This window comes from Girardinichthys multiradiatus, chromosome 3, assembly GCF_021462225.1.
Source record: "Girardinichthys multiradiatus isolate DD_20200921_A chromosome 3, DD_fGirMul_XY1, whole genome shotgun sequence".
In the NCBI taxonomy this organism is placed as follows: Eukaryota; Metazoa; Chordata; class Actinopteri; order Cyprinodontiformes; family Goodeidae; genus Girardinichthys; species Girardinichthys multiradiatus.
Genome location: NC_061796.1, coordinates 34242031 through 34255868, shown reverse-complemented (window position 1 = coordinate 34255868; position 13838 = coordinate 34242031). Strand labels below are relative to the sequence as shown.

Sequence of the window (13838 nt, the reverse complement as noted above, 5' to 3'; positions counted from 1 at the left end):
GCATTTTGGCATTTCCTTCTCCCCAGTCTTCCTCCAGACTCTGGCACCTTGATTTCCGAATGACATGCAGAATTTGCTTTCATCCAAAAAAAGTACTTTGGACCACTGAGCAACAGTCCAGTGCTGCTTCTCTGTAGCCCAGGTCAGGCGCTTCTGCCGCTGTTTCTGGTTCAAAAGTGGCTTGACCTGGGGAATGCGGCACCTGTAGCTCATTTCCTGCACACGCCTGTGCACGGTGGCTCTGGATGTTTCTACTCCAGACTCAGTCCACTGCTTCCGCAGGTCCCCCAAGGTCTGGAATCAGCCCTTCTCCACAATCTTCCTCAGGGTCCGGTCACCTCTTCTCGTTGTGCAGCGTTTTCTGCCACACTTTTTCCTTCCCACAGACTTCCCACTGAGGTGCCTTGATACAGCACTCTGGGAACAGCCTATTCGTTCAGAAATTTCTTTGTGTGTCTTACCCTCTTGCTTGAGGGTGTCAATAGTGGCCTTCTGGACAGCAGTCAGGTCGGCAGTCTTACCCATGATTGGGGTTTTGAGTGATGAACCAGGCTGGGAGTTTTAAAGGCCTCAGGAATCTTTTGCAGGTGTTTAGAGTTAACTCGTTGATTCAGATGATTAGGTTCATAGCTCGTTTAGAGACCCTTTTAATGATATGCTAATTTTGTGAGATAGAAATTTTGGGTTTTCATGAGCTGTATGCCAAAATCATCCGTATTAAGACAATAAAAGACTTGAAATATTTCAGTTAGTGTGCAATGAATCTAAAATATATGAATGTTAAATTTTCATCATAACATTATGGAAAATAATGAACTTTATCACAATATGCTAATATTTTGAGAAGGACCCGTATGCCTAAAATCGTGCAGCTTTTGTTGTTGCTGTACAATTACATATTGTTTTAAATGTTTTTTTTTTTTTTTGACTGCTCAATATAAACCTAGAAAAAATAGTTTGCTGGGCAGGGCTTTGGCCCTTTTTAGTGAAAAGTTTTTTTCTGCCCATGTATGCCGGGAGTTTTTCAGGCTGTCCAACTTGCCTATCCTCCTATAAAGACATGCATGTTGGGTTCATTGGTGACTCTTAATTTCCCTTAGATGCATGAGCGTGCCCTGTAATGAGCTTGCAGTGGGGACTTAGTTACTTAAAGCAAATAGATCTGTTTTTTTAATAGTTCCACTCTTCAGGTATATTGCATATTTTTCATTGAATTCTTTTGATGTTTAGTTACTAATTCCATTAAGATTTTCCATAGTAGATAAAATGCAGCACATTTGTGAACCCCATGTTATTAGTGGCCCTGAGTCAGTTTACCAGTTCATAACAATATTTTTTACACCATGAGTTTTTTTTTATTTATTGCAATAAACATTTTGAACAATTAATGCACTAGAAGTAGATTATAAAACAAATTCTTTTTGCAGTCTGTCAAAGTAGGTACAAATCAATGCATGGACATGTTAATTCTCCCATGAAAGATTGCTACATTTTCAGCCCAATAAAGGAAGGGTGCAAAGCAAAAAAAAAAGTACAATAGGGTGAAGGGGCGAAATGTACACCACCTGTTTATTAAACCCAAGGTCTGCAATCAAAGCTAATTTTGCCAAAAAAAAAACTTGTCAGCGTCAGAGGTGTTCCCATTAAAGTCCCTCTTTCCATACAGTTCAGTAAATGTTCAAGTATTCCAACAACCCAAAGTACAATTTATGAAGTAAAGATAAAAATGAAAGATGGAAAGTTAGTAGTTCCACCTTCACTGGCTTTCCTTCCAAAACAGACAGCTGTTTAAACAAACTAGACCAATGTTTTCTTGAAAATATTCATTAAGCTTTGCAGTAAACATTATTTTCCTCAGATTCTTTTATTTTATTTTTTAACCCCTTGTAGTGTTTGGATAGTGGAGAAAAAAATTACATTTAAAAGCCACGGAAGCTGTTGCATTGAATGTTTATTAGGATGTAGGAACTAAAATTCAAACAGTTTTGTTCTTATTTCAAACTAAGTATTCACTGAAATAATTTGTAATAAATGTAAAGCCAATTGGAAGTTGTTTGTGCTTGAAGAGCAATTTAGGGATAAACAGGAAATCAGACCATTTGTTGAATTTTTTGCTGAAGTTGATTAATCTGCTAATCTTTGCATATAAGGCCACTTCTCAGTATCTACGCTTTCTGGCTGATGTTTTGGTCACTTTTGAATGTTGGTGGTGCTTTCACACTCGTGGTAGCATGAGGCAGACTACAACCCACACAAGTGGCTCAGGTAGTGCAGCTCATCCAGGATGGCACATCAGTGCGAGCTGTGGCAAGAAGGTTTGCTGTGTCTGTCAGTGTAGTGTCCAGAGCCTGGAGGCGCTACCAGGAGACAGGCCAGTACACCAGAAGACGTGGAGGCCGTAGGAGGGCAACAACCCAGCAGCAGGACCGCTACATCCGCCTTTGTGCAAGGAGGAACAGGAGGAGCACTGCCAGAGCCCTGCAAAATGACCTCCAGCAGGTCACAAATGTGCATGTGTCTGCACAAACGGTTAGAAACAGACTCCATGAGGATGGTATGAGGGCCTGACGTCCACAAATGGGGGTTGTGCTCACAGCCCAACACCATGCAGGACGCTTGGCATTTGCCAAAGAACACCAGGATTGGCAAATTCGTCACTGGTGCCCTGTGCTCTTCACAGATGAAAGCAGGTTCACACTGAGCACATGTGACAGACATGACAGAGTCTGGAGACACCGTGGAGAGCGATCTGCTGCCTGCAACATCCTTCAGCATGACCGGTTTGGCAGTGGGTCAGTAATGGTGTGGGGTGGCATTTCTTGGCGCATGGCCCTCCATGTGCTCGCCAGAGGTAGCCTGACTGCCATTAGGTACCAAGATGAGATCCCCAGACCCCTTGTGAGACCATATGCTGGTGCGGTTGGTCCTGGGTTCCTCTTAATGCAGGACAATGCTAGACCTCATGTGGCTGGAGTGTGTCAGCAGTTCCTGCAAGATGAAGACATTGAAGCTATGGACTGGCCCGCCCGTTCCCCAGACCTGAATCTGATTGAGCCCATCTGGGACATCATGTCTCGCTCCATCCACCAACGTCACGTTGCACCACAGACTGTCCAGGAGTTGGTGGATGCTTTAGTCCAGGTCTGGGAGGAGATCCCTCAGGAGACCATCTGCCGTCTCATCAGGAGGATGACCAGGCGTTGTAGGGAGGACATACAGACACGTGGAGGCCACACACAATACTGAGCCTCATTTTGACTTGTTTTAAGGACATTACATCAAAGTTATATCAGCCTGTAGTGTGTTTTTCCCCTTAATTTTGTGTGTGACTCCAAATCCAGGCCTAAATTTGATTTCCATTTATGATTTTTGTGTGATTTTGTTGTCAGCACATTCAACTTTGTACAGAACAAAGTATTCAATGAGAATATTTCATTCATTCAGATCTAGGATGTGTTATTTGAGTGTTCCCTTTATTTTTTTGAGCAGTGTATTTGGTTTTTCTGTTGCCAAGCCTAAAAACAGCTCAAATATACAATATCTGCCATGCTTAGTTTCAAAAACTAATGAACATTAGCTCTGCAAGTCAGTTACAAGAGTTTAACTATAGAAAATACAGAGGAGTTCTATAGTAATCATTGATAACAGATGGTTTTGTTTGCAATATTGACAGCAACTTAGTAAAAAGTGACTAAGCTAGAGACTTTGAAGGGCTTTAATTTTGAAATTCCACATCAGTTGTTGGTGAACTTTGGTGAGCAACATCTGGACGTATCATCCTGAAGTCACAAATCAGTTACTGAAAACAAAAAGTAGAAAAAAAAATAATTATTGATTAAATCTAATGAAAAATAAATGGGCACTAAAATGATGAACACACCAGCAACCATATAAACCAGTTAAAATAATATATTTCCTTTTTCACAGTCAGACCTAAAAAAAATAAAATTAGAACACAGAGCCGCAAGAATGACATCAACCTACTCCAGCCGATATACGTAAAGCATGCTGCTTTTAATTGAAATGCCCACCTCGGGCCACCACCGTAATGCATTGTTAGCGTGATCTACAAAACCCTGTGAGGGCTGAATTGACTGCTGTTTTTGAAGCTGAGGCTGTACACACGCTTCATATATGGGGCCCCAGTTCCTTGGAGTGGTTGGAGAGAACATTATGCGTACATGAAAGAAAATGAAAAACCAATTGGCGTCTTTACCATTTTAGGAAATTTACTCAGTTTATCATTGGTCATGAATAAAGTCAACAATACCTTTTTGAAATATAGCTGTCAAATGAGGCAATTTGACTGACAGAACACTATCTTCCTGTGGAAATCATTGATGGGTTGGCCTCCTTGTTGGAGATGGGTAAGAGAAGACTGACTACTCTGACTTTCCCAGAAGATTATGAGTCTAGGTTTGACTAAAGTGAACTGATCTGTGAAGGAAAGGTGCATATATGATCAACGCTAAAAGCTACAAACGCCCACCAATAGCATGACACTGTGTCAGACATTACAGAATCCTGTTATCGCTGCTCTAAGACAAAAAGTGACCAAGATAAGCAGTGGTGATTAAGAAAACGAGGAAACAGTTGTAAGCTTTATTTATGACAATGCATGAAAAATGTGAAAAGCTGAGTGTCAAAACTTTTTAAGATACCATACATCATATAGCAATGTGTTTAAATGCAGATAATTTTTTATTTTTGTTTTTTACATTTTTAAGATGTTTGTAGCGACAAACCGTCTTACTGATAAAAGAGAACAAACGTACCCCTTAATTAAAAATAAACTATATAAGTACATATAAATGTATTTAGCTGGATCGAACATATATTGATTACTAGATAATGAGATAAAGACACATTTGTTGTTAAACTTAAACATTTCTAAGAAAATTACATGGTTATTTCTTTGGCGCTCGGACCTGGGAGGAAGACATGAATGCTGAGAATGGCATGAGCTAAGATGATCATTTGTAAGGTTTAGATTTAGAGATGTCTCCCCCCTGATCCGACACTGGTGGTGGATTGGCGGCCAGGGAGCGAGGAAGCCAGGAGTAGATGGGAAGGAAGATGGTGGAGGTGGGGTGGAGGAGGGATGAGCTCAGCTGACAAGCAAAGATGAACATGGCTGAAGGTCCTTTAAAAGCAAGGCGTCGGAAAGTGATTGGATGGAGAATCAGGCGGACAGGATGCTGATTGGAAGGCCGGGAGATGCACAGAAGAGTCATTGGAAGATGGAGGCAGTGAAGGTGAGTCTTTCATTCTGAATTTTCGTCTGAACTCCATTTCCCATCCCTAGTTAGGATTTTAGTTGCAATAAAAATAATACTGCATAAGTTGTAAATGCCAATGCAAAACTGAGTAAAAACACTCATTAAGATTCAACAATGCAAAGCAAAGAAACTAATAAAATACAACCATATAATTACATAAAAACATGGGCAATCAGTAAAGACTAGAAAGATGATTTTGATTATGAAACTGGTTCATTTTTTTTAATAAATTTTAGTTCTGCAGACATAAACCTCCACATGTTGACCTCTTGTGCACGTATTGCCACCTTACAATTCCAACTGGAAGCTCAGAGTTACAGAACCTTTAGCAATTAGAACCAAAAGGTCACTGCATTAAAAAATAAGTTTGACTTAAAAAAATAATGAAATTTTCTAAGCTAATCATCTTCCGCTTGTTGATAATATGATGGTGATGTGTCTAAAGTCTTAATCCCCTGATTTCATATTAGCTGTTTTAGACAGCTCTGCGTAAGGTTATTTCTGCCAAGGCAGTAAAACAAAAACCGTATGGTTAATCATTATCCCGCCTACTTACTATCGGTGCAGCATATTTACAGCATAATTACACAAAGTGTCAACATGATGTAATGCTTTTTGCATGTAGTATGTACAGTATTTTAATCAGCACCTTGGTCGTGTGTCTGTTGTAAGCGTGCATGTGTCCTTGTGACCACACCCCAGCTACGCTAAAAGAAACTGTGCGTTTCAGCATATTCCATTGACCACAGCAGTAGTGCAAGCATTTGCACATCCACAGTTCCAGAATGACTGATACAACAACAGACAAGGACTGTAGAGCAGTGGCCTCGTATCCCAGAGCCTCCTCTTTCCCGCTACACCATTACCCCTCCCCTCATCCCCTGATCCCCCAAACGACTCCCATGTGTGAATGTGTCACGTGGCTTGCGGCCCACCAGCTCAAGTGCATTTGTTCTGAGCTGATTGTTTTAAAGGATTTTGCCTCCATCAACAGAAAGTTCAGGGGGTAACCTTTTGGAATTCAGCTAGAGCTTCCTCTTTGACGATTTGCTCACTCCTGGCTTGCACTCTCGCATTCTCTCCCTAAGGAAGGGCAGATACTTAAGAGGGTTCATTTATCCTGAGGAATTCAGGTAGGTTGATGTGGAGTGGTCATTTATTTATTTTTACAAAGTCTGATTCAAGTTGGTGTTAGGTGTTTATATGGGTAAAATGCAATTACATGCAAGCCAACAGGTGCATGTCTTACTAATGGGCCCTGGAGGCCTTCAGTAGTTTTTCATCACAAGGTTTCAGGGTTTTAGCTCAAAATCTTTGCCTACCGTATGCTAGTTTTGTACTATGTGTTCTTGGTTTTTTCTTGTGATTACATATCTCAATTAAACATGCTGAGAGAATAAGAAGACTATATAATATAGTAAAAAATGTCAACCTTAAATGGTCAATTTTTATATTTGCAAACCATCTTCGATTGACTTTCTTAAACTGTAACTTCCTTTCTCAGTATTAAAAGCATTTTGTGTGCTGACTGTTAGGTTCATGGGCTAATTTCTCATGTGGGTTTTACATTTTGTGGTTGGTTTATTAGGTTTGTGAAACCCAGCATCTCATATGAGTCATGACAGACGTGGTGCCTTTTTTAAAACCAGACTGCTCGAAACAATTCACGACTACATGCACCTTCTTGAATATTTTAAGTATAATTCTTGTAAATGTTAATACAAATAAAACCGTATTCAGCTATAAACTTAAAGACAATGAAGCAGGCTGCCAGGCTGTTAGAGGAGGCTGACTTAATGTTAGAGGAGATGAAGGGGAATTTATTCAACACTGCTGCCACAAAGAGTTACGTCCAAAGAAGATTGACCCAGGAAAAAAACATGTTGCAAGCTCATACTCTTTACCATTTCTCTTAAGGCAAAAATAAAACTTGAGGCTAATGTATCCAGTTTTGCAGAAGAGAGAATGCTTCCTGAAACAATGCATTTCTATAAAAATAAACATTAAGTGCATTCAACCAGTTTTGTTACAGAAAGTTATTAGGTTACCTATAGTCAGAAGGGTGAACGAATCATTGTTTTGAAACTCAAGCCTCAAGTTCAGCCATTTCAGTCAAATCCAAACTGAGGACATGCATGTTACAAATCAAGTCCAAAGTTAAGACGAGCAAGCAAACTGGTAATGCAAGTTAAGGCATCAGTTTGTACTGAATAACGGTGAAGTTAGTTTTCACTAATTGTTGATATTGTTTTTTCAAACTATTAACATCATATATCTAAAATTGCTTCCCAGCCCAAATAATTTAATTCACAATCAAGAATATTTAATTAGCTGTTAAGCTAACATTAGCCTGCAATTTGGTACTTATAGAGACACCTCTTCACACATATTTCCATGTAGTTTTGTAATTAAAATTTTGTTTTCTCTAATAAAACAATTTCTTCTTTATCTCAGGAAAACCACTCATAAATATTTATAATGGTAATTACTGCTGTTAGTTCTAGTCTTTACCCATTACTTGTAATTGTTTGTGTAACTGCAAATGTCAGATGGAAAGTAGATGATGTTCCTCCTCGGTGTTTTGTTTTATGTTTTGCATACAGGACTTTTGACTATTTGTGTTAACAAACATATCATTAACAGCATTACACATCTTTTTACTTTTCTTCTGTAACTACCTCGCTTGTTCTAGATCTGGGATCTTCTGGTAGTTGAGTTAACAAGAGCGAGGTGTCATAAGTTTATAGCAATATTTAAGGGAAAAAGAAGAACCTGTTTTGCTCACATCAGTAGAGTAAACGTTTTCCAAATTTAGTCTTAAAGAATTTGTAATCAGGTAAATAAAATTTAGTCTGGGCTTGACTAGTCTATATATTTAATGCATGGGAATCACATGATTTCCTCTGCTCTACTGGCAAGGGCTTCCTAGTAGTTCTGCACCTGAATTTCTCATGAAGTGTAAAATGTAATGGCCAGAAGAAGCGTCTGTGAAAGTACCAGGTGAAGACATGCTGACAACAATTGAAAAACCTCACATAAGACCCACTGTGATGTCTTAATATTGTAAAATCCGGTGCTAGAAGATTTCGTGCCACTCTTAGTAGCTAGTGTAAACTGATTCAAAACTAATCAAAGATAACAGTTTGTTCCAGAAATAAAGAAGTGACTGTTGTTTAAAACAACATTCTTAGTTTAGTGTGAGATATTATCTGATTTCAGCTTCAAAGATTCAAGCCCCAGTGAAGTGACAAGTCAAGGTCCAAGTCCATTATGATTTCAAAACTTGATTCTACAATCATTACATTTGTGATTCGTCTGACTTGAATCCACATATTTGCTAACTTTTACAGTTTACTTCCCTAATTGTGCCATTTTCTTACAGTGTATAAAGCCTTTGCCGGCATCTTACTGTCACTCATGATGTACAGCTTCATGGGAGGTGGCCTGTTTTGTGCCATTGTGGGGAACATCTTGCTCGTGGTCTCCACAGCAACAGACTACTGGATGCAGTACCGCCTGTCGGGCAGCTTTGCCCATCAGGGTCTATGGAGGTACTGCATGTCTGGTAAATGCTACATGCAGACCGACAGCATTGGTGAGTTAACAGTTCTAATTGCATTGCCTAAAATGCTTGTATTCTATGTCCTTTCTCTTATCGTGTGATATCATAAATTTAACAACTATCTTCTGATGAACATAAAGTTAAGTTTGTAATGAAAATATAACCTTACAGAAGAGAACAATGACAAAAGAAAAGCCTCATCCAGTCCGTCTCATGTCTGCTCAAAGCTAAGCTGTGCTTCATCCAAGTTACTGCAGTTGTTTCCAGGTAGACAGAAGTGATAATTTATAGAACTACTTCCTACACAAAACAGAAAATACACACAACTAATTAATCATTCAGAACCCTAGTTTTGATTTCCATAAAAAAAAACAAAAAAACATATACAGGTCCTTCTCAAAATATTAGCATATTGTGATAAAGTTCATTATTTTCCATAATGTCATGATGAAAATTTAACATTCATATATTTTAGATTCATTGCACACTAACTGAAATATTTCAGGTCTTTTATTGTCTTAATACGGATGATTTTGGCATACAGCTCATGAAAACCCAAAATTCCTATCTCACAAAATTAGCATGTCATTAAAAGGGTCTCTAAACGAGCTATGAACCTAATCATCTGAATCAACGAGTTAACTCTAAACACCTGCAAAAGATTCCTGAGGCCTTTAAAACTCCCAGCCTGGTTCATCACTCAAAACCCCAATCATGGGTAAGACTGCCGACCTGACTGCTGTCCAGAAGGCCACTATTGACACCCTCAAGCAAGAGGGTAAGACACAGAAAGAAATTTCTGAACGAATAGGCTGTTCCCAGAGTGCTGTATCAAGGCACCTCAGTGGGAAGTCTGTGGGAAGGAAAAGGTGTGGCAGAAAACGCTGCACAACGAGAAGAGGTGACCGGACCCTGAGGAAGATTGTGGAGAAGGGCCGATTCCAGACCTTGGGGGACCTGCGGAAGCAGTGGACTGAGTCTGGAGTAGGAACATCCAGAGCCACCGTGCACAGGCGTGTGCAGGAAATGGGCTACAGGTGCCGCATTCCCCAGGTCAAGCCACTTTTGAACCAGAAACAGCAGCAAAAGCGCCTGACCTGGGCTACAGAGAAGCAGCACTGGACTGTTGCTCAGTGGTCCAAAGTACTTTTTTCGGATGAAAGCAAATTCTGCATGTCATTCGGAAATCAAGGTGCCAGAGTCTGGAGGAAGACTGGGGAGAAGGAAATGCCAAAATGCCAGAAGTGCAGTGTCAAGTACCCACAGTCAGTGATGGTCTGGGGTGCCGTGTCAGCTGCTGGTGTTGGTCCACTGTGTTTTATCAAGGGCAGGGTCAATGCAGCTAGTTATCAGGAGATTTTGGAGCACTTCATGCTTCCATCTGCTGAAAAGCTTTATGGAGATGAAGATTTCATTTTTCGGCACGACCTGGCACCTGCTCACAGTGCCAAAACCACTGGTAAATGGTTTACTGACCATGGTATCACTGTGCTCAATTGGCCTGCCAACTCTCCTGACCTGAACCCCATAGAGAATCTGTGGGATATTGTGAAGAGAACGTTGAGAGACTCAAGACCCAACACTCTGGATGAGCTAAAGGCCGCTATCGAAGCATCCTGGGCCTCCATAAGACCTCAGCATTGCCACAGGCTGATTGCCTCCATGCCACGCCGCATTGAAGCAGTCATTTCTGCAAAAGGATTCCCGACCAAGTATTGAGTGTATAACTGTACATGATTATTTGAAGGTTGACATTTTTTGTATTAAAAACACTTTTCTTTTATTGGTCGGATGAAATATGCTAATTTTGTGAGATAGGAATTTTGGGTTTTCATGAGCTGTATGCCAAAATCATCCGTATTAAGACAATAAAAGACCTGAAATATTTCAGTTAGTGTGCAATGAATCTAAAATATATGAATGTTAAATTTTCATCATGACATTATGGAAAATAATGAACTTTATCACAATATGCTAATATTTTGAGAAGGACCTGTAGCAGTCATTCAAAAATTTTTAATTTTGCTACGCACTAAAACATCTTACAAGATCGGACTTCAGTCAAAAGAAACAATTATAGAAAATAAAAATCAAAGAAAATTTAAACTGCAAGGCTTAGGAAACAAACTCCAGTGAGTCTAATTTTTGTTTTCTTATGTTTTTGTTTTGCGGCAGTAGTGGTCTTTATTTTTCTAAATTCTTTGACAGTAAGCTAAAAGGAAAGGGTTGGAGAGAGTGCGAAGACATACAGCAAAGGTCGCCTGGGCCATGAGTCGAACCAGCAATAGCTGAGTCGATGACTGAAGACTCTGAATATGGGTCACGCATTTTACACCTGTGTCACTGCAGCGCCCTAATTTGGTTCCTTTTTGTTTATAGTTTATCTGGATTCTTCCTGTTTGTCCTCTCCTCTTTAGCCTACTGGAATGCCACTCGAGCTTTCATGATCCTGTCCACCATGACCTGCTTTGCTGGCATCATCGCAGGAATACTCTCCTTTGCTCACTTCTCTGCTTTCGAGAGGTTCAACCGCTCATTTGCCGCAGGGATCATGTTCTTTGTTTCAAGTAAGTCATAGACACAATAATGCATCACCAAATATGCACACCCCCACCCCTTTTTTTTTAGAGACCATTTGTTTAAAGGACAAGCAAGTTATGATGAATCACTCTCTGTCTTCACACCAGCTCTCTTTGTTCTGCTTGCAATGGCCATTTACACGGGAGTAACAGTGAACTTCCTGGGCAAGCGTTTTGGTGACTGGCGTTTCTCTTGGTCCTACATACTGGGCTGGGTGGCACTACTCATGAACTTCTTTGCAGGTTGGTTAACACTTTCAAGTTGCTGATTTTTGTTAAACTATTGTACATATTTGTATAAGCAAAATGTGCAGCTTTCAAAAACTCATTCAATATTCCAAATAGGCAATGGCATTATCGTTTTTATTCATTATTTGCAGTTCATTCAGAATTTTCTGATTTGGTTACTGTGACGAATCATGTCAATGTCTTTAATGTCCTGTCTTTCTGGCAAGGTGGGGATGGTGTGTAGTCAGATGCAGACTGAGAACACTAGGCCCAGGTGTTTTCAGTGAGCACCTGACTTCAGATATGTTAGATGAACCTTCATTTTTGTCACAACCTGAATTGTAAGTTGATGACAAATAGACATGCCAATTAATTAATTTAATTAACTTAGATCAACCTAAACTGAATAACCAAAGTTTAAGAATGGTACGTAAGGATCCATAAATCAGTTGTGTAGGGTTCATATTTATGAAAGCATGAATGTGCAAGTGTTTACTAGTATAAATACATATAATAAAATCAAACCAAAAATAAACTAAACCAAACCAAAGCCAAGCTCTGCCTGCTAACTGGGGGAGCTAGAGAAGTCGTGGATGTCTGGTCCCATCGTGTTTTTATAAACTGAGGTGTGCAACACCTGGAGACAGTTTGCAACTGACTTAAGAAACTCTTCACTGTAAACAAGATTAAACCAAAATATATGAACCAAATATTAAAATATGTGAGCAATGGTAAATCAGACATGTAGGGTGTGCTTGTTTATAAGTGATAAATAAATGAATGAATAAAAATAACATATCCAACCAAATCAAAAGTATACTAAACTAAACCGAACTAAACAACACCAAACCCAAAACTTATTTCTGCCTGCTGTCTGGCACGCAGCCAAGGATGTCTGGAACCACTTTGTTTTAATAGACTTAGAACACTGGGCCCAGGTGCTCCTAGTGAAGGCCTGAATCCAGACCACTCCCACCTCACCTAAATGTTAAAAGCACAGATATGGATATTTCTGTGCATACTATTTTACTCCTATTGTGGATGTAATCTAATTCTTATCTAGACCTGCATGTGCATTGTAATTGTTATTATTCTGCCTTTTATAGCTCATGTTTGTTGTTGTCTTACAGGTATATTCTACATGTGTGCCTACAGAATGCATGAGAGCAGAAGAGTGGCAGGCCCACGTTAAAGCAAACAGAAAATTACATGTCAAAGCAAAAAACAAAACACTGATATAATAATACCTTTTTGAAGACTAATAAAATCTGGGAGTTTGCAAATTTACCTGAAATATGTTGTGTTTTGTTGAAACAGGTCAACAATAGTTTGGGTAGAATGCACAATATACATATTTGAGTATGCAGGTAAATGTCAGAAGCTACTCTTTGATTAATTTACTGTCATACATTTAATGTCATAAGATGTTCCAGTGCATTCAAGGCCTCAGTGCTGACACCCATCATTATATTTCACTTTCCCTTTTCTATTGGTGTCTTTTAGTTCATCCTCCTTCATTGGATTATGTAGACTGACTATTAAAACTGCTCTAAAAATGTATTTTGCAAAATTCAGATAAAGAAATCTTGAATTTTAAATTAAACGGAAAACAAACAATCTCTTCGGAAATTTTAAATCTGAAATAAAGTAGTATTTAAGGATTTTGTATAGAATCGAAAAAAGTGAGAGTAGCAAAATAATGATGGAGCTTGGATGACACAGTTCGAAGTTTTAATAAAAAAATGATGAAACCGAGATTTAGATTGGGTCACACGTGGGCTGTGTGGCTTTCATGAAGCCACATTGTCTCTCCGTGTGTATGGTTCCACACCACTATACCACTTGGCTTGATTGATAGTTGGGTTTCTGCTCCAAGAGAGGTTTCGTCTGCCAAAAACATGCTCTAAGGCTTCTGGGGCTCTACTTGGACACTGGACCTGGGATGTCTGTAGATCAAGGTAGAACAATTTTCTGATTATCAATGTGTATGAAGTTCAGTTCATTATTATTACAGACACATACTGTTTAATAGATTTATGCTGACCTGATGTGCTTGGAATTTACTATATTTATCCCTGTGTTCATAAAAAGAAATTAGATCACTTTTCATTTTCTGTACCTGGCGTTCAAGTAAATTATGAAAAGGTGAGTGAGCGTATTTTATGTCTATCTGCAGGGTGTTATCTGTCA

General features: G+C 39.3%; 1 protein-coding gene across 1 annotated transcript; it reads left to right on the top strand.

The window, feature by feature from the left end:
- Nucleotides 1–6205: 6205 nt before the first annotated feature.
- On the top strand, nt 6206–12935 carry lim2.5 (lens intrinsic membrane protein 2.5). Its single transcript, XM_047361768.1, has 5 exons — nt 6206–6412; nt 8662–8874; nt 11259–11408; nt 11529–11663; nt 12779–12935. The coding sequence occupies exons 2-5, from the start codon at nt 8697–8699 to the stop codon at nt 12838–12840; spliced, it is 525 nt and encodes a 174-aa protein (XP_047217724.1). The 5' UTR covers nt 6206–6412; nt 8662–8696; the 3' UTR covers nt 12841–12935.
- Nucleotides 12936–13838: the final 903 nt, after the last annotated feature.

Bases quoted from the DNA above. Each gene is read 5' to 3' on its own strand.
- lim2.5 (XM_047361768.1), top strand. From the start codon at position 8,697: ATGATGTACAGCTTCATGGGAGGTGGCCTGTTTTGTGCCATTGTGGGG. The intron at 8,875-11,258 runs GTGAGTTAACAG...TCTCCTCTTTAG, and splicing joins CATGCAGACCGACAGCATTG to CCTACTGGAATGCCACTCGA. The intron at 11,409-11,528 runs GTAAGTCATAGA...TCTTCACACCAG, and splicing joins GATCATGTTCTTTGTTTCAA to CTCTCTTTGTTCTGCTTGCA.